Raw genomic sequence first — 25,167 nt, 5'->3', positions numbered from 1 at the left:
CAGCGAGAAGGTCAAGCAAGGTCTCAAGAAATTCAGCGCTCCCACTGACAACTGGGAGAACCGTGCCCACAATCGCTCAGTCTGGAGAAGCTAGGTTAAGGCTAGTTCAGTCATCGGGAGAGCTATCAGGGAACCCAGGCTGAGGCCCACAGGTGAGCCAGGAAGCAGCGTGTGCTCCAAACTCCATCTGGCGAGTGGACCTGTAGCCACTGTGGGAAGGACTGCCGCTCACACATTGGGCTTTTCTCCCATACTACTGTCAAGCACCACTGACTGACTTTGTTGAGTTTCTTTTTATCTGCCAAGGTGTTACATGGCCAAATTAAACAGCTATAGTAACAAAAACCATTATTTCAATAACAACTAATTATCTTTTCTTAAATGTGTCTGGAAAGCCTATGAAACTGTTTACATAAGTGATTCTCAAACTTTCTGCAGAGCTGCTTTTGTCACAGCGATGAAGCATCCGTCAGTCTTCAAACGGTACTCCTGTTAGTTGCAGGCAAAACCAACACTCATGGTTCCCAGAGGCTGTTTAGATCAACTAAAAAAACCCAGCACCAAACTGCACACTCCAAGCTGCAGCAAAATCCTTCTGCATCCTGCATGACTATTTCATGTCAGATGCTTCTTCTGTTTCTAGATAAACACATGACCAAATCTGAGAATGACACCAAAGCTGGAGGAGTAACAAATGTTACAGAAACAAACTGCAAAGAGATTAGAACAGTGAAGACTGAAAATGATTTATTATTATGAATAATAATAAAAAAATAATAAATGGAAGATTTCTATACCAAGAGGAAATAAGCTCAGACAAAAGATGGTGGATGTGACCACGCAGCTATATTCATCTCAGTATTGTAAGGTTATTTTCATTCTCTCACTGTAACGTTATCTTAATATCTTTTCCTATAACCAAATGCAATAGCTGACACGGGGAAAGAGTGAGATCAGAAAGGATCTTTAAGTAAGCCACAAGATGAAAAGGTATCTAAACCAGTGACTCTTAATCTTTTTCAACTCAAATGATTATTATTTAAAGTACATGAATGCCAGTAACTGAGTACTCATAAGAACCTTTTATCATATCAGTGTGTACATGCTATACGATTGGGAGGAGAAATCCAAAAAAGAAAACCATTTTTATTTGAAGACAGTTGTAAACTGTAATAAAGTTTTAAAAATATACACTTTAATACAATATGGGTTAAGTTTTGGAAGTGTATTTAATAATACTACATTTGACCCAAAACTGCAAGAATGTTTTCACAAGTCCCTCAAATTAAAAAGCTGGGATAGAAAAAATGTTTTTGGTCAAAAAAAAGTTATAAATATTACAAAAAGTAAGATAGACATTATAGTCAATACTGTTAGAACAATGATCTCCATTTAGCAGCAAAATTCAATAATAAAAATAAGAACAGAGCAAAGACTATGTGCTGTTTCACTGCAAGTAATTTCAGTGCTAGCTACATGAAACTTGCTACGGGTAGAGCGTGACCCTATTTTGCAACCATGCCACTTCTCCACACAAAAGAGATGGTATTGCAAAACTGTGTGTGTTGTTCTAGCTAAAGTAAAATATAAGAAGGAACTAAGTAAACAGAGAAAAGAAGAATGAAAAGAAATGGGAGTTAAGACGAGTATTATGGAAGTTTGATCAGTGCTACTGCTGCGGTATGAGGATTCTTTCCATGCCCCCACCCCTCAAAAAAAAAATCAATATTTGATAAATAGCGGTTTGATTCAAAGTCCGTAACTCCATAAAGGTTATTTTTTTTAATCAATTTCAATTTTATTTTTGTATTTCTCATTCCTGGAGGGGAAGGGACTGATGGGAGGAGACAGATCTGAAGATCTACCTCACACCAGAGTGACCTACAAGGAGAAAGTAGCTAACTTGCATGTGATTTACAAAAAAAAAAAAAGAAAAGAAAAGAAAAGTTACTTCTGATTATTTCTTCATTTCACTTAAAACAACACCAGCATCATCACAGAATCATAGAACTGGAAGGGACCGGAGAGGTCATCTAGTCCAGTCCCCTGCACTCGTGGCAGGACTAAGTATTCTCTAGACCATTCCTAACAGGTGTTTGTCTAACCTGCTCTTAAAAATCTGCAATGATGGAGACTCTACAACCTCCCTAGGAAATTTATTCCAGTGCTTAACCACCCTGACAGTTAGGAAGTTTTTCCTTATGTCCAACCTAAACCTCCCTTGCTGCAATTTAAGCCCATTGCTTCTTGTCCTGCCCTATCCTCAGAGGTTAAGAACAAATTTTTTCTTCCTCCTCCTTGTAACAACCTTTTCCATACTTGAAAACTATTGTGTGCCCTCTCAGTCTTCTCTTTTCCGGACTAAACAAACCCAATTTTTTCCAATCTTCCCTCATAGTTCATGTTTTCTAGACCTTTAATCATTTTTGTCACTCTTCTCTGGACTCTCTCCAATTTGTTCACATTCTTCCTAAAATGTGGCACCCAGAACTGGACACAATACTCCTCCAGTTGAGGCCTAATCCGCGCGGAGTAGAGCAGAAGAATTACTTCTCGTGTCTTGTTTACAACTCTCCTGCTAATACCAGAATAATGTTCGCTTTTTTTGCAACAGTGTTACATTGTTGACTCATGTTTAGCTTGTGGTCCACTATGACCCCCAGATCCCTTTCTGCACTACTCCTTCCTAAGCAGTCATTTCCCATTTTTTGTGTGTGCAACTGATTGTTCCTTCCTAAATGGAGTACTCTGCATTTGTCCTTATTGAATTTCATCCTATTTACTTCAGACCGTTTCTCCAGTTTGTCTAGAACATTTTGAATTTTAATCCTATCCTCCAGAACACTTGTAATCCCTCACAGCTTGGTATCATCCGCAAACTTTATAAGTGTATTCTCTATACTATTATCTAAATCACTAATGAAGATATTGAACAGAACCGGACCCAGAACTGATCCCTGAAGGACCCCACTCATTATGCCCTACCAGCATGACTGTGAACCACTAATAACTACTCTCTGGGAACAGTTTTCCAACCAGTTTTGCACCCACCTTATAGTAGCTCCATCTAGGTTGCATTTCCCTAGTTTGTTTATGAGAAGGTCAGTATCAAGCGAGACAGTATCAAAAGCTTTACTAACATCAAGATATACCACGTCTACCACTTCCTCCCTATCCACAAGGCTTGTTAAACTGTCAATGAAAGCCATCAGGTTGGTTTGACACAATTTGTTTTTGACAAATCCACGCTGACTGTTACTTATCACCTTATCTTCCAGATTTTTGCAAATTGATTACTTAATTATTTGATCCATTGTCTTTCTGGGTACCGAAGTTAAGCTGACTATCTGTAATTCCCTGGGTTGTCCTTATTTCCCTTTTTATAGATGGGCACTATATTTGTCCTTTTCCAGTCATCTGGAATCTCTCCCGTCTTGCATAACTTTTCAAAGATAATTGCTAATGGCTCAGGTATCTCCTCAGTCAGCTCCTTGAGTATTTTAGGAGTATTCTATTCACTTGTGCAATGAAGCCACAAGCTTCATGCAGTACAGTAAAACTTTACTTGTATTTTTAATATAGTAAAACCACCCCAGAACTCCCCCGACCACTACACATACTAAAGCTGCCATAAAGATAGATTGTTTCCTCCCTCAAGGGGAAAAAAATTGTCCCCACAACAGCAGGGAATATTTTTCAAAGATTAATAGGTTATAAAGGCAGAAGGGACCATTCTGATTATCTAGTCCGACCTCCTGCACAATACAGGCCATAGAATTTCCCTGAATTAATTCTTGTTTGAACTAGAGCTTGTCTTTTAGAAAACATCCAATCCTGATTTAAAAGTTTACACCAATGTAAAAACCACCACAACTCTGAGTAAATTGTTTCAATGGCTAATTATCCTCACTAAAAATTATGATAGTTCTAGTTTGAATTTGTCTAGCTTCAACTTCCAGCCTTTGGATTCTGTTATCCCTTTGTCTGATAGAGTGAAGAGTTCTCTATTACTAAATTTCTATTTTCCATGTAGAGTACTGTACTCATACACTGTGATTAAATCAACCCTTCACCTTCTTTTTGATAAACTAAACAGACTGAGCTCATTGGGTCTTTCACTATAGGGCATGTTGTCCAATCCTTTTATCATTTGCATGGCTCTTCTCTGAACCCCCTCCAATTAATCAACATTCTTCTTCAACTGTGGACATAGTATCCCATTATCGGTCACAGCAATACCAAATACACATATCATATAACATCTTTTTTTCCTACTCAATATTCCCCTAGTTATGCATCAAAGGATTGCCTCAATTCCTTTGGCCAGAATCTTCAAAATGTCCAGCTGATTTTATATATATATATATACACACACACACACACAATGATCATCAACTCCTTTTCAGAATCACTGCTTCCCAGGATTGAATCCTCCATCAGGTACATTATGGCTTTTGTTCTTGATGCATAACTTTACGTATGGTCATACTAAAACACACACTGATTATCTGAGCCTAAGGGCTTGGCTACACTTGCGAGTTACAGAGCAATAAAGGAGATCTGGGCGCCCTAGCTCACTCCTTATCCACACTGTCAAGACACAGAGCACTCTGTCTGTGCGGCTACAGCGCGGCTGGTACTCCACCTCAGCGAGTGGAATAACGTTTGCTGCGCCACCACTGGAGCACCACAGCGTCAGTATGGACGCCCTGGTCTGTTCTTGCACTGTGATCGGCCTCCAGAAGTATCCCACAATGCCCGTTCTAGCCACTCTGGTCATCACTTTGAACTCTACTGCCCTGCCCTCAGGTGACCAACCGTCAGACCTGCCCTTTAGATTCGCTGGGAATTTTGAAAGTCCCCTTCCTGTTTGCTCAGCCAGGTATGGAATGCTCTCAGAAAATCTTTCCAGGTGACCATGCCTCCACATGCCAGACGAGCCCCAGTATGGTGCAATGGCGAGGAAGCTGTCCAGTCCCAGCTGCGCTCCAGCCGCAGGAATTACGATATCTTCGGGCAGATATCAAGGTCCATGCTGGAAAGGGGCCATGACCGGGACGCATTGCAGGGTTAAAGTGAAGGAGCTGCGGAATGCCTACTGCAAAGCCCGAGAGGCAAACAGCCGCTCCGGTGTTGCCCCTGCGACCTGCCGTTTTTACAAAGAGCTGAACGCAATACTTGGGGGCAACCCCACCTCCATGCCGAGTACCACCATGGACACCTCAGAGTCCAGTGCAAAAAGGCACGAGAAGAAGGAGGAGCAGCAAAGCGGGAGCGAGGGTGCTCCGGTGGAAGAAGACACCCCGGAATCCCTAGACGCATGCAGCAAGGAGCGGTTCTCAAGCCAGGAGGAAGGTAGCAGTCTCGGCAGCCAGTGCCTGGGGCAGGACAAACACCAGAGGAGGTTCCCGGTAAGTGGCTTTTATTTTGGGAAGGAAGTTATTTGGTGCAGGCTCTTGGGGCGAGGAGGGTTAAGGTTGCATGCATGCCTAGATGCGGAACAGGGCGTTGATGTGCTCTCTCACATCACTGTAATCGGCCTCAGTGATCTCTTCAAAGGTCTCAGCCAGAACTTGGGCAATGCGCTTGAGCAGCTTTGTCGGGAGAGCCACTGTTGTCCTCATCCCAGTAAGGTTAACTTCTCAATGCCACTGTGCCATGAGGGATGGGGGGACCATTGCTGCACACGGGCCAGGGTGGAAGTCACATTGCAGTAGAAGACCCTCCCTTGCTTCCCTGGTCACCCTCAGCAGCGAGATATCTTCCAGGACAAACGCCTGTGGAAAATGTGGGGCCAATGTTCAGTACAGGGGCCCCCTGCCGCTGCTGGCTCTCCCCAAAGCATAGAAACCCAGAGGACAGTACAGCCATGAAACAAACATACTTGACCCTGTGCTTACTCACCGTTTTTGGGCTCCCATGGGTTATGTGCGCTCGCTTTGGAACAGGCAAATTACACAATTGTGTCGATCCATAGATACTAAGGTCAGAAGGGACCATTATGATCATCTAGTCCGACCTCCTGCACAACGCAGAACACAGAATCTCACCCACCCACTCCTGTGAAAAATCTCTCACCTACGTCTGAGCTATTGAAGTCCCCAAATCAAAGTTTAAAAACTTCAAGGAGCAGAGAATCCTCCAGCAAGTGACCTGTTCCCCATGCTACAGAAGAAGGCGAAAAAACCTCCAGGGCCTCTTCCAATCTGCCCTGGAGGAAAATTCCTTCCCAACCCCAAATATGGCGATCAGCTAAACCCTGAGCACATTGGCAAGATTCACCAGCCAGATACCCAAGAAAGAATTTTCTGTAGTAACTCAGATCCCACCCCATCTAACATCCCATCACCGGCCATTGGGCCTATTTACCATGAATAGTTCAAGATCAATTAATTACTAAAATCATGTTATCCCATCATACCATCTCCTCCATAAACTTATCGAGTTTAATCTTAAAGCCAGATAGATTTTCTGCCCCCACTACTTCCCTTGGAAGGCTATTCCAAAACTTCACTCCTCTGATGGTTAGAAACCTTCGTCTAATTTCTAGTCTAAACTTCCTGGTGGTCAGTTTATATCCATTTGTTCTTGTGTCCACATTGGTACTGAGCTTAAATAATTCCTCTCCCTCTCCAGTATTTATCCCTCTGATATATTTATAGAGAGCAATCATATCTCCCCTCAACCTTCTTTTAGTTAGGCTAAACAAGCCAAGCTCCTTGAGTCTCCTTTCATAAGACAAGTTTTCCATTCCTCGGATCATCCTAGTAGCCCTTCTCTGTAGCTGTTCCAGTTTGAATTCATCCTTCTTAAACATGGGAGACCAGAACTGCACACAGTATTCCAGGTGAGGTCTCACCAATACCTTGTATAACGGTACTAAAACCTCCTTATCCCCACTGGAAATACCTCTCCTGATGCATCCCAAGACTGCATTATCTTTTTTCACAGCCATATCACATTGGCGGCTCATAGTCATCCTACGATCAACCAATACTCCAAGGTCCTTCTCCTCCTCCGTTACTTCTAATTGATGCGTCCCCAGCTTATAACTAAAATTCTTGTTATTAATCCCTAAATGCATGACCTTACACTTCTCACTATTAAATTTCATCCTATTACTATTACTCCAGTTTACAAGGTCGTCCAGATCCTCCTGTAGGATATCCCGGTCCTTCTCTGAATTGGCAATACCTCCCAGCTTTGTATCATCCGCAAACTTTATTAGCAGACTCCCACTTTTTGTGCCAAGGTCAGTAATAAAAAGATGAAATGGGATTGGTCCCAAAACCGATCCTTGAGGAACTCCACTGGTAATCTCCCTCCAGCCTGACAGTTCACCTTTCAGTAGGACCCATTGTAGTCTCCCCTTTAACCAATTCCTTATTCACCTTTCAATTTTCATATTGATCCCCATCTTTTCCAATTTAACTAACAATTCCCCATGTGGAATGGTATCAAACACCGTACTGAAAACTAGGTACATTACATCCACTGCGTTTCCTTTGTCTAAAAAATCTGTTACTTTCTCAAAAGGAGGAGATCAGGTTGGTTTGGCACGATCTACCCTTTTTTAAAACCATGTTGTATTTTGTCCCATTTACCATTGACTTCAATGTCCTTAACTACCTTCTCCTTCAAAATTTTTTCCAAGACCTTGCATACTACAGATGTCAAACTAACAGGCCCGTAGTTACCCGGATCGCTTTTTTTCCCCTTTCTTAAAAATAGGAACTATGTTAGCAATTCTCCAGTCATACGGTACAACCCCTTACAGTTTACAGATTCATTAAAAATTCTTGCTAATGGGCTTGCAATTTCATGTGCCAATTCCTTTAATATTCTTGGATGAAGATTATCTGGGCTCCCCGATTTAGTCCCATTAAGCTGCTTGAGTTTCACTTCTACCTCAGATATGGTAATATCTACCTCCATATCCTCATTCCCATTTGTCATGCTACCATTGTCCCTAAGATTCTCTTTAGTCTTATTAAAGACCGAGGCAAAGTATTTGTTTAGATATTGGGCCATGCCTAGATTATCCTTGACCTCCACTCCATCCTCAGTGTTTAGCAGTCCCACTTTTTCTTTCTTTGTTTTCTTCTTATTTATATGGCTATAGAACCTTTTACCATTGGTTTTAATTCCCTTTGCAAGGTCCAACTCTACTTGACTTTTAGCCTGTCTCACTTTATCTCCACATGTTCTGACCTCAATAAGGTAGCTTTCCTTGCTGATCCCTCCCATCTTCCACTCCCTGTGTGCTTTCTGCTTTTTCTTAATCACTTCTCTGAGATGCTTGCTCATCCAGCTTGGTCTACTACTCCTGCCTATGAATTTTTTCCCCTTTCTTGGGATGCAGGCTTCCGATAGCTTCTGCAGCTTTGATTTAAAGTAATCCCAGGCCTCCTCTGCTTTAGATCCATAAGTTCTTCAGTCCAATCCACTTCCCTAACTAATTTCCTTAATTTTTGAAAGTCAGCCCTTTTGAAATCAAAAACCCTAGCTGCAGATTTATTTTTGTTAATCCTTCCGTTCAGTTTGAACTGAATTAGCTCATGATCACTTGAACCAAGATTATCCCTTACAATCATTTCTTCTATGGAGGTCCTCACTACTCACCAAAACCAAATCTAATATGGCATCCCCTCTAGTCCGTTCAGCAACTACTTGATGAAGGAATCCATCAGCTATCGCATCCAGGAAAATCTGAGCCCTATTATTATTACTAGCACTCGTCCTCCAGTCTATATCTGGGAAGTTAAAGTTTCCCATGATCATGCTGTTTCCATTAGTATTTACTTTATTAAAAACATTAAAAAGGGCTCTATCCATATCCAAATTAGATCCCGGTGGTCTATAGCACACCCCGAGCACTATCCCAGGGAGGCTCTAATAGTTTTCTTCCCCAATGTAATTTTTGCCCAGACGGACTCTGTCTTATCCATTCCATCACTTCTTATTTCTTTACATTCTACCTCATCATTGATATACAATGCTACTCCACCACCTTTACCTTTATTTCGGTCTTTCCTAAACGGCACATATCCTTCAATACCTGTACTCCAGTCATGACGACTATTCCACCATGTTTCTGTTATCCCTAGAATATCTGGTTTCACTTCCTGCACCAGTAGCTCTAGTTCCTCCATTTTGTTACCTAGGCTCCTCGCATTAGTGTACAAACATCTTAATTTTTGCTGTTTGGCCCCACTCACATTCTGTACCCTATTAGGCACAGTCATTCTACAGCCAGTATAACCTATTAGACTTGTATCTACACTGCCCTTCCTCCTACCCACGGCCGTATCCTTTCTTACTTCGTTTTCTTTCCTCTCAATGCTAAAATCCGGCGTGGAGATTACCGGGACATCTCCCAACCATCTCCCCCAAATTCCTAGTTTAAAGCTCTCTTAATCAGTTGTGCCAGCCTCCATCCTAGAAGTCTATTTCCTTCCCTACTCAGATGAAGTCCATCCAAGAGAACTGTCCTCTGTCCATGAATGCCTCCCAGTGGTCATACATCCCAAAGCCCTCCTTATAGCACCACTGCCTAAGCCATCTGTTGATAGTCATAATCTTGTCACACCTTTGTTGTCCTTCTCTAGGAACAGGCAGAATGCCACTAAAGATTACCTGAGCCTCAATTTCCTTAAGCGTCTTCCCCAGCCTAGCATAGTCTCCCTTCATACTTTCCAGCGAGAATCTAGCCGTATCATTTGTTCCCACATGAAGGATAATTAGGGGATTCTTTCCTGCTCCCTTTAGGATCCTTTTCAACCTCTGGTCTATATCCGTATCTTAGCACCCGGCAGACAGCATACCCTTCTATTCTCTGGATCAGCTCTGGTTATAGGCCTATCTATTCTTCCAGTAAAGAGTCCCCGATCACATAGACCTGCCTTTTCCTGGTGACGATGCTATTCTCCAGTGTTCCCTCTGGCTGCAAGTTCTTTCCATTCCTATTCTCCCTTGTAATCCTCTTCAACCTATCCTGTATCCTCCTGGGGCTCATATTTGGTGTAGTCTCCATTGACTCTTCCCCTTTTCCTATAGGACTAGCTTGCCCTTGGGTACGGAGGAATCATTGCTTTGTCTGGTGTGAACAATGCTGCCTCTGTTAAGTGTTGCATTTTGCCTTTACAGATGCAACCTTGAGATCTCAGCCGTCTGTGTTACCAACGGCCGAGAGGCTGCAAAGAATCAGGAAGAGGCCACGTAGAAGCAAAGAGGACATACTGCATGAAGTCATGCAGCATTCAACTAATGAAAATAAAAAAGTGCAGGAGTAGTGGGAGAGTGAAAGGAGGGTTCGCCAGCTCAATGAGGATTGCTGGCACCAAAGCACAGAGTGACTGATAAGCACCATGGAGCGCCAAGTGGACTTGATCCAGGCACTCGTAGCTATGCAGGTGGAGCACTACCGTGCCTGCCCCCCCACCTGCAGCCCTTGTCCCAAAACTCTTTCCCTTGTGCCACCATGTCACCTCCAACCCCCAACATCCGGGTTCTTACCGCCATCAGCTGCCTCCGACACCTGTAGTTTCACCACCCAGCCCTGAAAACTACTACCCTTACCCACTGCACTCAACCCTCATCACCATGCAGCATAGCCATCCTGAAGTGCAGCACGCATTGCACAGCACTCCAGACAGGGCATACGCAAATCTGTGATTGTGCCGTTCCCCATCCCACCCCACCCCCTTGCCCTTGGTGTTTCCCAAGCAGTTGTGTTGTGTTTCTTTTCAATAAATTGATTTTTTTGGCTTTGAAAACATTCTTTATTATTGCATAACGTAAAGAAACCTTAGCCCAGGAAAGCAACAGGCACTGCAAGTTAGTAGCAAACACAGATTCCTACCACACTTCACTCCCGTGCAGGGAACCACCCCAGACATTACTGTTGGCTTTCAGCCTCAAATTGCTCCCTCAAGGCATCCCTAATCCTTGCAGCCCTGCACTGGGCCCCTCTAATAGCCCTGCTCTCTGGCTGTTCAAATTCAGCCTCCAGGTGTTGAACCTCCAAGTTCCATGCCTGAGTGAATCATTCAGCCTTCCCTTCACAAATGTTATGGAGGGTACAGCACGCAGATATAACCGCAGCGATGCTGTTATCGACCAGGTCCAGCTTCCCATACAGAGAGCGCCTGTGACCCTTTAAACGGCCAAAAGCACGCTCCACACTCATTCTGCACTGGCTCAGTCTGTTGTTGAACTGCTCCTTGCTGCTGTCTAGGCTCCCTGTGTAGGGTTTCATGAGACACGGCATCAAAGGTAAGCGGGGTCTCCAAGGATCACAATGGGCATTTTGACTTCCCCTATGGTGATCTTCTGGTCTGGGAAAAAAGTCCCGGCTTGCAGCTTCCTGAACAGGCCAGTGTTATGAAAGATGCGTGCGTCATGCACCTTTCTGGCCAGCCTGCATTAATGTCAACGAAACGCCCATGGTGATCCACGAGCTCCTGGAGAACCATAGAGAAATAGCCCTTCCGATTAATGTACTCAGAGGCTAGGTGGGCTGGTGCCAGAATTGGAACATGAGTCCCATCTATCGCCCTTCCGCAGTTAGGGAAACCCATTTGTCCAAAGCCAGCCACAATGTCATGCACGTTACCCGGAGTCACAGTTCTTCTGAGCAGGATGTGATTAATGACCCTGCAAACTTGCATCAACACGATGCCAATGGTAGACCTCCCCACTCCAAACTGGTTAGCATCCGATCGGTAGCTCTCTGAAGTTGTCAGGTTCCAGATTGCAGTAGCCACCCGCTTCTCCACCATCAGGGCAGCTCTCAATCTCGTGTCCTTGTGCCGCAGGGTGGGGGCAAGCTCCTCACAGTCCCATGAAAATGGCTTTTCTCATCCGAAAGTTCTACAGCCACTGCTCGTCATCCCAGACTTGCATGATGATGTGATCCCACCACTCAGTGCTTGTTTCCTGAGCCCAGAAGCAGCGTTCCACGGTGGTGAGCATGTGCGTGAATGCCACAAGCAAACGCGCGTCATTTGCGATACTCGAGTCAATATCATCGTTGGAGTCCTCACTGTCACTTTGAATCTTAAGGAATAACTCAACTGCCAAACGTCAGCATATTCCTCAGCAGTTCCCGCAGACCGAAAGGGAAGACAGAGCGCACAGTACACTCCCAGCCCCCTTCCCCCAAGCCACATCGCCAGAATGGGAAAAGGTGCTCTGTGGGATAGCTGCCCACAGTGCACCGCTCCCAATGCTGCTGCAAGTGCTGCAAATGTGGCCACGCCAGTGCGCTTGCAGCTGTCAGTGTGGACAAACTGCTGCGCTTTCCCTACTGCACTGTATGAAGGTGGGTTTAACTCACAGCGCTCTACAACTGCAAATGTAGCCATGCGCTAAGTTACCAAGCGATCGTGCTGCATCAGTGAGTGTCCTCTTCATTATTTACCCCTCCCCCAATCTGTGTGCAGGGAAGTCAACCTGGGTATCAACTTTCAGGGGAAGGAATGGGCAGGCATTTGGCTGTTTTTTGGCTGTTGCCCTCAGCATCAACATCTGGAGTGGGCAGGCAGGTGCTTGGCTTCTCTTCCCCTTCTCACCCTTGGCGCCCCAAAGCCGCAATGCTTGGCCTTTTTTCTTCTTTTTTTGTGCTCAGCTGATTGGGGAGTGCCAAAAATATTTTCAGCCATGGGCAACAAAACACATCAGCTCTGTTTGCATGTCATCTACTAAATTGATCAGTAATTATTTTTGTTTTCTTCCACGTCACTTATATATACATTAAATAGTGCAGAGCCAACACTGATGCCTGAAGGACCCCACTAGAAACACACCCACTTGATGATTTCCCATTAACTACATTTTGAGATCAGTTAGCCAGTTTTTCATCCACTTAATAAGTGGCATGTTGATTTTGTATCGTTCTAGTTTCTTAATTAAAATGTCTTGTGGTACTGAGTCAAATACCTTCCAGAAGTTTATCACATCACCACTTACTTTTATCAACCAAATTTATAATCTTAAAAAAAAAAATCAAGTTAGTTTGACAAAATTTATTTTTCATAAACTCATGCTGACTGGCATCAATTATATTACTTTCCTTTAGTGAGTTCCATTCCAGCTATTCCATTATTTTGCTCAGGAATGAGTGAGGCTGACAGGCCTATAATTACACAGTTACTCTTTTTAAATGCTGGTAAAACATTAGCTTTCTTCCAGTCCTCTGGAACTTCCTCAGCGTTACAAGAGTTATTTAAAAAAAAAAAACCCAACATTAATAGTGCAGAGCACTCCTTGGCCAGCACTTTTAAAAATTACTGGATACAAGCCACCTGGACCCACTGATTTTAAAATGTCTAGCTTTAGTAGCTGCAGTGTAACATCCTCCTTAGTTACTGTTGGAACGGAAAGTATTCCATCACCACATGCTATGACTACATCATCTGGCTTTGTCCCAAATACAGAACACTTATTGAGCACTTTGTCTCTTCTGCATTATTACTGATAGCTACAATTTCTCTCTAGTAATGGGCCAATACCAGTTAGGTTTCCTTCTGTTCCTAATATAATTTAAAAACTCTTTATTGTTCTTATCTCTGCTATCCATAGATTTCTCCTTATGTCCTTTTGCTTCCCTCATCAATTTTCTATAATTCCTACCTTCCGATTTATATGCATTACTATGAACTTCCCCCTTCTATTTGTTAAGTATTTTTTTTGTTTGTTTTATAATCTAATAAAATGCTCTTAAACAATTATTCCCAGTTATTCACATTTTTCTGTTTAATTCTCTCTCACAACTGATTTGGCTCATAATTGTTTTCAGCATTGTAAAACTGGCCCCTTTCAAGCAGATGGATAAAAATCACTGTTTTGAACTATCAAAATTTATTATGTGCAAAAAGAACCAGGTCATGATCACTTGTATCTAATCTATCACTAATTTTTAGTATGCGATCAACTCCTCATCATCCATCTAGATGATTTCTAATATAGAATTACCCCATACTGGATGCAACACTTTTTGAGTTAGGAAATCTTCTATAATTTTTAGAAATTGCAATGACAATTTAGTACTAACAGCATGAGACTTACAGTATCCATCACTCAGACTGAAGTCCCCATGGTAACATAGCTTTTTTTCCCTTACACATTGTAGCTAGGTGCTTAAGGAGATGGTCACCCTGTTCTCTAATGCAACTTGGTGTCTAGCAGACACCACCTTGTACACAACCTTGCGCTTTATCTGTTGGAAGCAAATCATCTTAAATGCTTGTGGATTGATGTTCTAAGTGGTCAGTGACTAAAACTGGTCATGCCATTTTTGACAGAGGGCTTCCATTCCCATTCTATATTGGTTCTTATACCATGCTGTTCACTATAGTATGTAAGCATCTACCCCTTCCCTTTCGCCCACTTGATCCTTCCTAAAAATCAATGCTTATAACCTATTTAACATTTCAGTCATGTGAATCTTTCCCCCAGCAACAAGCTCAACTTTAATTGGCTCATTTATGAGCCTAATCTTTATTACTCAGGCTCCTGGCATTGGTGTATAGACAATTAAAGAATTTATTTTCTTTGTGTCCTTTGGTGTCTTGATTAACTTTTTTCTCAACATCTTAGATGGGCTAAACGAGTGCTCACTTGTTTCCTCTTTTCACCCTCTCCCTTTTCTTATTAGTTGAAGTCCAGCCAGCCCCCTAGGGGATCCATTCTTCTTCTACCAAGATGGAGGCCATCTACTTCCCCATAGAAGGTGGAGCAACATTTCACAAAACCCACTACATTATACCACTTGCCTAGCCAGCAGTTCACTTCTAGAATCGTCTGCCTTTTTCACTCACAGGACAGGACAGGATTTCAGAGAAGAATATCCAACTTATTTTCTACTACAGCACCCTTTTGAGTTCTCTGAAGTCACAGAATCATAGGACTGGAAGGGACTTTGAGAGGTCTTCTAGATCAGCCCCATGCACTAAAGGTAGGACTAAATATTATCTTGAATGTACCTGACAGGTGTTTATCTAACCTGCTCTTAAAAATCTCCAATGACGGAGATTCCACAACCTATCTATAATCTGCAAGACATCCCATGAATTAGCATTATTACCACTGACATGCATCATCACCAGTGGCTCCTTGCCTACTGATTTAAGAAGCCATCCAATCTTAGCCCTGGCCTACACTGGGCGTGGGGGGGGGGGAAATCGATCTAAGTTACGCAACTTCAGCTACATGAATAACGTAGCTGAAGTCGACGTACTTAGATCGACTTACCGTGGGGTCTCCACCACAGTGAGACGACTGCTGCTGTTCCCCTGTCGACTCCGCTTGTGCCTCTCGTGGCACTGGAGTACAGGAGTCAACGGGAGAGCACTCGGGGATCGATCTATCGCGTCTACACTAGACGCAATAAATCGATCCCCACTGGATCGATCGCTGCCCGCCGATCCGGCAGGTAGTGAAGACATATCCTTTAGAGTATCAAGTATCACGGCTTGGCCCAAGGAAGAAATTCTGTTGTCCACCTGTCCTTTGCAGAATATTATTTCCATTATTAATATAAAATTCTCCAACAAGAACCATATGTATTACTCAGAGGGCTGGATCTTTTTGTGGGCATGCTTGATTTTCTTATGGTTTGGGCTGAGCAGCCTTCCACAAGTGTGTCCTATATACCTTTCTGTTGCATTCGAGCAGTTAGATATTCAGAGATATATTCCGTAATTTGCATGTTGAAGACATGGTAACAAAAGGAAAATTTTAGACATGTATAATTCCTCCTGGTCCTCTCCTCTTGGGTAGTCAGAGGCTGCCAACTCTCATCTGCCTCCAACAGTGTAGAATGCCACTTCATCCTCTTGCCTCTGGTGGGTACAAACTGTCAAGCTTCCTCTCCAAATACCTCTTTTCCAGTTTCTTGGTGGCCAGTTACTTTTGTCCTTGAATCTGGGATAATGATGTTTCCGAATCTGGCTGTCCAAGAACTTCTCAGCCTCCCTGAGATTCCATAGTATCTGTACTTATCCTTCCAATCCAAGAATCTTTTCTTCCAGGTCACCAACTTTCACTTCATATACTGGAAGTCCATTCTGCCTTCAGGCAGGAAAGTAAACATGGAACATCCATTACAGATCTCAGATACCAATTCACAGCTAGCCACTATGCTATCAAACATAGAACACCACTTAGAAAAAGAGCCTCTTACATGCCCTCTTGTAAACTCCTTCTGAAATTCTCTATTTGCCTCTTCAGGATTTTGCCTGGCAACTGGTATATATACACTGAACCTTGCTGCTCATCTCCACAGTCCCATTAACAAGGAGCGATTAACTATTCAAAGACTTCAAACACTGAAGCTGATCGAAGACCAAAGGGGCCCAGACAAATGGCCCAAACTGATACACAAATAAACAGACCAGTCTCTCCCTGACTGTTCAAGGTCCTACAGCCAACCTATACAGCCCTCATGAACAACACAAAAAAGACATAACAAGAACCTTCTACCTCCAAACACATATACCGCAGCTATGCTATCTGAAACTACAATTTACCACTCCTATTTGTCAATTTTCATTGGCCACAGAGCCGTAAGCCAGCCATTTTTAAAATCAAGTGCTGTTACAGTATTACCTCCGGTGCCATTTTTTTCTGAAGGACTCCAGGAAAACCCGACTCATCATACATCTGATTTCACCAGTCATTACAGACAGGAGAGTTCTTAAAATATTCCGATTTGGAATACCCCCATACAACAACATACCCAGAATCAGTGCCACTATAATTCTAAAAAATGAAAAAGCAGAGTAGGTAGAAGAAGTAGATAGTGAGAGTGAAGAACAAAAGGAGGAAAGATTGGAGCAAAAAGGGGGACAAAGACAGAAGAGAACGGAATGAGGTAGTAAGATGAGGAAAAATGTGCTGGTAGGGAACACAGAAAAGAAGATTTCACATTTTCATTTTCCTGGTCAAAGATGATTCATTGTTAGAAACAGATCAGTGTGGTCACAAGACAACTTTATCATTTAAGTTTAAACATTCCAATTAGCCCTACTGCAGTTTATTATACAGCACTAGCTTCAAAAGTTGAACTTTCTGTGTTACAAAGATGTTTTAAGACAAAAATTTAAAATTAGGTTCAGAATGTATTGAAAGTCAAGATAAAGAAAGCTTAGAGATATTTTTATATCTTAAATTGAGGATATATTTTACTTTATGCAGTGTGTTATAGCCATGTCAGTCACAGGATATTAAACAAGGTGGGTGGGGCAATATCTTTTATTGTACCAACTTCTGTTGGTGACAGAGACAGTAAATATGATGTATTTTATTGTTTTTCAACTGGAACTCTGTATTTACAAGTAGGGTGAAAGTTTCCATTGGCTTTTCATTTTACCAGGACAACAAAAGAATTGGCATGTCTTATCCATTAAATTCTTCCCTACCCACATTTGATCCACAATAACTTATTATAAAAAATAAACCTAATACAAGACACTGGCTTATCAGAGATTCACAGCACTTATTTAAAAAACAGACTCCAACAAGAAACAGCAGAACTGGAATTAATTTGCAAACTGGACACCATTAAATTAGGCTTGGGAGTGGATGAGTCATTACAATAACTAAAAACTATTTCCCCATGCTAATTTTCCCCCTACTGTTACTCACACCTTTTTGTCAACTGTTTGAAATGGGCCATCCTGATTATCACTACAAAAGTTTTTTTTCCTCCTGCTGATAATAGCCCACCTTAATCGATTAGTCTCGTTAAGAGTTGGTATGGCAACCCCCATTTTTTCCATGTTCTGTGTGTGTGTGTGTGTGTGTATGTGTATATATATATATAAAAATCTTCCTACTGTATTTTCCACTGCATGCATCTGATGAAGTGGGCTTTAGCCCACGAAAGCTTATACTGAAATAAATTGGTTAGTCTCTAAGGTGTCACAAGTATTCCTCGTTCTTTCAGTCCTTATTAAGTAACTCTAGAGCAAAAGGAATTAGTATCTCTTTTTCCCTTCCAAGGATTAGCATTGGTCAGTGTTATCATTCCAAACAGTCAAGAAATTACTGAATAAGGCGTTCAAGATATGGAGCCTTGTTTTCTAACTACACGGGTTTTCCTCAGTCCTGTAAATCTGGCTAACTGGTAACACTACATCAAGTCTCAGATGTGCTAACAAACCTGGAAGATAGTGTTACTGATAAGAGAGTCTTCGGTCTTAGCAAAAGGGGAAGAAAAGTCTTAATTACACAGTGCCCCTTTTAGCAACAGCATGAATACAGTAAGCTCCTTACCTGACATCTCAACTGGAAGAATATAACAATAAGTGTTGAGGGGGAAGACAGTGACAATATTAACCAATGAGATTTTGTTGCTTCAAAAGCTATCTGAGACATAACAAACAATATAAAAAACAGAAGAGTCTAACCCATTTTAATAATCTAACATTAATAGATTTTTAAAAGAACTCTGTTTGAATCAGAAGAAGCTATTGGGACAATGTAACTGCAAGGTTTATTATTCTTTTCATAGCAACCCAAGAGTACAAGAGAAAAGATAGTAATTCTTCTAAGTATTGTATCTTTCCGATCAAGCATATAGGCGCTCTAAAATCTTGGCCTCAGTATCTAAAAATTAACCACCAAGTTTAGTAACAAGGTACAAGATGTCATTTAAGATAAGAAGCCTGCCAGCGTACACAAGAAAAATAACTAACAACTTTGCAAGAGCATTTATTCCAGAAAAGGCCAATGATAAATTAAATCACTAAATTTTTATAACTGCACTAACTTTTAAGGGGACTTATTAAATGCTGTACATATTCATGACATGGCCTTTGTTTTTTTTTTACCATTATACCTATTACTACACATCTATCCAACACTCCCTCCCACTCTAGAAGGTGACTATGTGAAAGAGTTCTACAGTGAAGAGTAGAGAAAGCAGAGCAGAGGAGACCCACCCAGCTCATCTCTACTTTCACAGATTGAGGGGAAGGTGAATCAAGTCTACTGAGAGGTAGGTTTAGTCTAGCTTTTTGTCATTTTCAGAGAATGACACTCAAATTGTAATTCTATGCTGATATTTATCACTGCAACAATTGCATGACGTGGTATCTATACTAAATGGTCACACAGAGCGTGCATGTGACACGGTACAAAGGTTGAACAGACCTCCCTGCAGGAGGTTCCACAGCCATGTCACACGTCACCCAGTGGGGTCATAAATGTAGGCCTTGCCAACCCAGACAACAGCATGGATTTTTGTGGATTAAATTCCAGGCAGGGTTTTCAGTGTCATCAGTTCAGGGAACTTCAAGCAGATGCGTAGTTCCATTATTCTTGTTTTGTTTACAATTCTATATAGTTTGTTTGGAGTTTACAGATTTAAGATGGTTGATGGGAATATGACCAGAGATCATTCTAACTTGTGGTTACACAAGTACTGTGTATATAAACCACAAATTCCAGAAGTGAATCTTATTTTCTGTGAATTCTCTCTCCAGCCATTCAGGTTCACACACCAACTGACACAAAAATGTTTAATACTAAACATTTTATTTCAATTAATAAATTAAAATCCTGTTACCATCCAAACTGAAAAATAATTTAAGGATACGTAAGTAGATTAGGCACACGTTTCAATTTACCTTGACAATGTAATAATATGGTTGAAAAACTTAAAATTACAACCACAAAACACAAAATGGTAGCAATCATTTGCCTGCGCCCCACTAAGAATAATGGGAGATCTAATTCTATTGACTGCATTAGGCAATAAATTAACAAACAATTCAAAAGATGAATGCATTCCTGATAACATTTTAAAAGATACTGGTGCACAAATAAGTAAACAATGTACAGTTCTTTTGTCACCTGTGTTCCACAAGAAACAGTAAAGGAGTGGAAAAGAATATATGAAATGTTCAGGCTTCTCAGAAGCATTACAAACAATGGAATGTAAAAAAAGTGAAAATTTCAAGACTTAACTGACAGTGTTCTGTATGAAACCCTACACAACTTGGCAGACGAGACCAGAATCCAGGTAAAAAGGCTTTTAATTGGGGGAGGGGGGGTAAAATGGAATGTAAATACCAGACTTTTAATTCTGATGGATTAAAAAACCTGAAGAAAACATAGCTATAATTCAAATTATTTTGTGTGCACAAAAAAAAAAAAAAGAAGGTTAAATTTACATTTTAATAACCGGTAAATGAAGATGTTTACATTAAAAGAACCTCATCTTCACTCCTGGTTGGCAGAAAGAATCATACTCAATCATAGTTAATACTCAAGAAAAAAGTTTCCTTCATTCACGCTTCAAAAGGGAAACACACTACAGAGTAAGATTCTAAGAAAAATGTAATAGTAAAGAATGCCAAGCAATATGTAGGGATTATAAGTAAGGAGTGAAAATATTCCTATTTTAAAGGTTTTAAACTCCCTGTTGTTCACAATAACCCCTTGAAATCTCAAAATAATGTTTCCTTACTAATTTCCTTGCTTAGTACATGAGTACGCTAGAAGTTTTTTGTTTTTTACTTGTTATTTATATATGCTGGGCTCCTGACATTGACCACATGATTTTAAAAAAACAGGACAAAAGGAACGCCAAAAAATTGTTTTTAGAAACAAAGATGTAAAATTTACAGCCAGATCTAATATAAGGAACATTAAGTAGACCAAATATAGGACCCCACCAACCTGACAATTTGAACAATACAAAAAAAAAATTATTGAAAAAAAGCAAAGGAGTACTTGTGGCACCTTAAAGACTAACAAATATATTAGAGCATAAGCTTTCGTGGCTTATGCTCTAATAAAGTTGTTAGTCTCTAAGGTGCCACAAGTACTCCTTTACTTTTTACGGATACAGACTAACACGGCTGCTACTCTAAAAAAAGCAGAGAGGCTTGTCTAATGATGGCCACATATACCTGTATGAAGAAAACAGTGTAAGCAGCAGCTGGCTATTTTGTGCATTTCAAATTCTTTACAGATAGAGTCCATTATAATTTTACTGTTAAGATTCAGGATCCCGCCCCCCAATGCCTTTAGTTGTTCACTATGATTGAGCAGTAAATGTAAACAGTTGAGTAGGGACCTTCATATTATATCAGTATTGTATATCTTACATATTTCTAAGGCATCTAAGCATTTGAGATTTTTAGCAATGAACACAATTAAATAGAAAGCATAAAGAGACCAAAACGTATTCTCTGTCCACCTTCCTTTGGTTCCATGGCACACATGTATTTGCTGTTGTTGTTATTATTAAAGGTTCTCTCCAAAAGGTGGGTCCAAAAACTCCTTGGCTAAAATATTTTTTAGTTTCTGTTTAATATGCAGATCTGTATTAACTAAAACATATCCTGCAAAACAAGGACCCAGGCAGAACTAATATTTGGATCAGAGTCACAACTGATTTTAATTACAGTATTCTTCTAATCTACTGTCAGTAGGTAATATCCTATTATTATATCATTGGCACTGCTATGCTTGAGAAGATCCCAAATTAGTAATGAAAAAGCTTTTTAAAAAAATTCATGAAATAATTTAACTAGAACTTTGTGGATTAACTATTCAGACCGACAACAATATTTTAGCTGATTTAAATATATACAATGCATTTTAGTAACATTAGGTAAAAGCTAAATCCCATTTAACCAAGAAAAACAAAATCAATTCCTCAGCAGATCACCTGCAGTTGCTTTAAATCATTATGTAAGGCCTCACTAAAGTTTCATTAAAAATTGGTTTTAGCACTCAACATCCAAAAATGCAAGATGGTAATGTTTTTGGTTTTATAAGCAAGAAGTGAAAACCGAGATTTACATAATTACAATTAAAAGACTTCTATAATAATGTGGAGAGGCAGTCCGAGCTGATAGGGGAATAGATTAGGAATCATAACATTTCTAGGAATCAGCCACATTCCTATCTCTGCCACGATGTGATGTGGGTGAGACATCTCACTCCATGCCTCAGTTTCCCCATATGTGAAATGGGGAAAATGATATTTCCCTTCCTTTGTAAAGCATGTAGATATCTATGGATGGAAACTGCTATTCAAGAGCTAAATATCACTGTTCTAAGTAGAAGATGGGGCTATAAAAATGTTGAGTCCCCAAACAATCACCCATTAAGGTTTTTATTTTATCAATCTAAATATTTTTTACAATAAAAACACTATAATTTGTTCAATTATACTATTCAAAAGACCCATGAAGTCTTCATGTTTTATATTAGCTAATATATACAATCTTGTATTGCCTTATCTATCTCACTCTCCTGTCTTCTGCCGTCTTCACACCCATGTGTCATGTCTTGTCCCTATTTAGATGCCAATCTTGGAATTGGAACCACAGTTGAAGATTTCAGTAAAACTCAACACTGACACAGTAATCAGTGGGGCTCATTGTGAGTATGGGTCTGCCAGCAAAGATCAGTTTGCATGATCAGGATATTAAACTGCAAGATCTTTAGGGCAAGAGCTGTTTATATTTTTATAGCACCTAACACAATGGGACCAACATCCTAGTGTTAGAATCTGGATGCTCCAGGGATACAAATAAATAATTGAATTTCTGAAATAAAGTATAATCACATGAGGTTTCCTACTGTCCAAGTCCACATAAAATGATCCAGATATAAACTCAGTTTTTAAAACTGCATGTTTTATATTTAGTTAATTGAATTTAAGTTGTAAATAAAGGGTAAGTGCGTAATCTATGTTGTAAGTCAAATGGACATTATCCCACTTCTGTCTTTTAAAAAAAAAAAACTATCACAAAGATTAGAGATGAAATACTTTCTTCAATTTGTTTACTTTGTGTGTTTGACAGCACTTTGTGAATAGTCTCAGTTTCATTATATCCAATTTCCTCTGTTGGTCAGGGTATATCACAAACAAAGGAGACAACTATTTTAATTTTTAAAAAGGAAAATATGATTTTAAAGCGACAAAAGTAGCAGAAAAACTCATGAGCTGGTATAGCGCATGAAACGACTTATAATTGATTTTTTAAAGTAAATTTCAGGTTAATTATGTCCTTTTAAATAAATCTACTTAAAATGAACATATTACCAAAAATTCATAAGATAAAATCACTTCAACAACACCGACAGCATTGACAATTTAAGGATAAAAAGAATACATCTAAACAACTCAAAGGCAGATTTTCTTCCAATTAAATGATACAATCATCTTGATGAATGTGCGGTCATTTCTCAGTCCAGAGATCAGTGCCTTGGCCTGTGCTCATTACACCATGATGTTTAAGCCAAAATGCATGTTTCACACAGCCAACCCTTTTTTCTTCTCAGTATCTCCTCACCTAAACCTTATACAGTCACCTATATCACAACCTTAATACTTCGTTCATCTAGAGCGACATGAACGCACCCACAATGTTTATCTCCCTTCACTGTGGTTACATTAACTCTGCAATACATGAAAGAAACCCCCTTTTCTAGCAGCTATTTTTCTCTCCATACACAAACACTACCTAGGTTCCTTTCAGACAGCTATGGACTGAATCTCCTCCACCCTCATTCTTCCTCCCTATAGAATAGCTTCCTAATTCAGAGAACAGACATCAATTTTAGACGTGGCCTGAGTGTCATTGTCTCTTGTTTTCCATCATCCCCCTTTCTTTCTCTTCCCTCCCCCTTTATCGCTGCCTGTCACCTGCTCCCTCCCCGGCGGCCTTGTTCTTCCAGGTCAGCTCAGCTCAGCACACACACACACACCTTCTTCTCTGCCTATTCATCCTGGGCGTGTGGGGCGGTGAAACCCCGCCAGGGCAACTGACTGCATCCCTTCCCCTCGCTGTCAACAAGGGGCAACTCGGCAACCTCTCTCTCTCCGGGATCCAAACACACCAGTAGTTGCTTGCAGTGTAATAACCAAAAGACTTTGGTCCCCCCGGTCTCTTCTTCCCATCCCCAGTTACACAAACACCAGGACGGCCACATCTTCGGCTTGATCACAAGGGCCTGTCTGATGCCGCCTTTCGATCACCAGCCCCCAGCTAACCCTCCTTCTCCCCCTCCAATCCCTCCATCAGCCCCCCTCCGCTCCCCCAACGCCTGTGAACCCCCAGATCACGCCCCCCTTCCAACGGGCCCCACCGCCGCCTTGTCTCCCCCATCACCCGGCTGGCTGCGGGAGAGGGGGACCTGAGAGGAAGGGGGTCAGCCCAGGGGCACCGCCTGCCCCAGCCCCCGCTCCCTCCCCGGCTCTCACCTAGGGCCACCTCACAGGCTTTGCGCAGCTGGGAGTGATGCGCCTTCTTCACCTCCTTGTCGGCCAGGATCTTCTCCAGGGCCCGGGTCAGGAACATGTTCTTCGTCTTCTTGCCTTCATACATGGGCGCGATCGGGGGGACCGGCCGCTCCCGCCGGGGGAAGGCAGCGGGGACCGGGCAAGCGGGGGGCACTCGGGCGGCTGCAGGTCCGGGACTGTGGCCGCCCGGCCGCGGGGGGGGGGGGGGCAGAGAGGGGGAGCGGAGCAGGTCACCGCGCCGTGAGCGAGGCCCCGGGGACGGGCCCGGCCTGGGCGCTGCAGCCCCGCTCGGCAGGTAGCTCCGACCGTGGCGCTCTCAGCCCCGGAGTCGCCCGCCCGCACCAGCCTCCATTAGCGGCGGCAACGACCTGCGCTCGCCATGTTGGAAGGAAACGACGTCAGGGCCGCGGCCGAAGGGCTGCAGAGGAGGAAGCGGCGGCGCGATACCCCAACCCGGCAGAAAGGCGGAGGGAGAGAGGGAGGGAGCGGGCAGAGCCGCGGCACTACGGCGGCTCGGCAGGGACTTGCCTGCGGCGCGCTACAGGTGCGGAGGGAGGGCAGGGGAGAGCGGGGCGCTGCCACCTGGGAGCTACTTCAGCACAGGGAGCGGCAGCACCGCCCCCCTCCGGGCGGCCAGCGAGCGAGCCAGCCTGAGGCAGCGCTGCCCGTCGCTGGGGGAGAGACTCCCTCAGGCTCCTCTGTCCCGGAGCCACCACCCTCCCTCAGGCAGAGCTGCTCGCCGCAAAGTTTCACCCTGGCTACCGCAAGAGATCCCCTCAGGGAGACTGCCCCGGGTCTCGCGCTGCTTAGGGGGTAAGACTCTTTTGGGCAGACCTGCTTGCCCTGCCCTGCTCTGCCCAGCAGGAGGAAGTTGGGACTCTCTCGGGCAGGCCCTCTAA

At 42.3% G+C, this 25,167-nt stretch overlaps 1 protein-coding gene across 2 annotated transcripts in view; it reads right to left on the bottom strand.

Moving 5' to 3' along the window:
- The window catches only part of ARFGEF1 (ARF guanine nucleotide exchange factor 1), a 181,744-nt gene extending 156,885 nt beyond the window's left edge, over nt 1–24,859 (bottom strand). Inside the window, exon 1 of one of the 2 annotated variants that reach the window (XM_073330931.2) lies at nt 24,230–24,859. In XM_073330931.2, coding sequence (XP_073187032.1) covers nt 24,230–24,353 — 124 coding nt within the window. In that variant the 5' untranslated portion in view covers nt 24,354–24,859. The remainder of the gene's footprint in view (nt 1–24,229) is intronic. The other variant, XM_073330927.2, reaches the window with a different exon arrangement.
- Between the last annotated feature and the right edge of the window lie 308 nt (nt 24,860–25,167).

This window comes from Lepidochelys kempii, chromosome 2, assembly GCF_965140285.1.
Source record: "Lepidochelys kempii isolate rLepKem1 chromosome 2, rLepKem1.hap1, whole genome shotgun sequence".
Classification (NCBI taxonomy): Eukaryota; Metazoa; Chordata; order Testudines; family Cheloniidae; genus Lepidochelys; species Lepidochelys kempii.
This window is presented reverse-complemented; position numbering and strand designations above follow the sequence as displayed.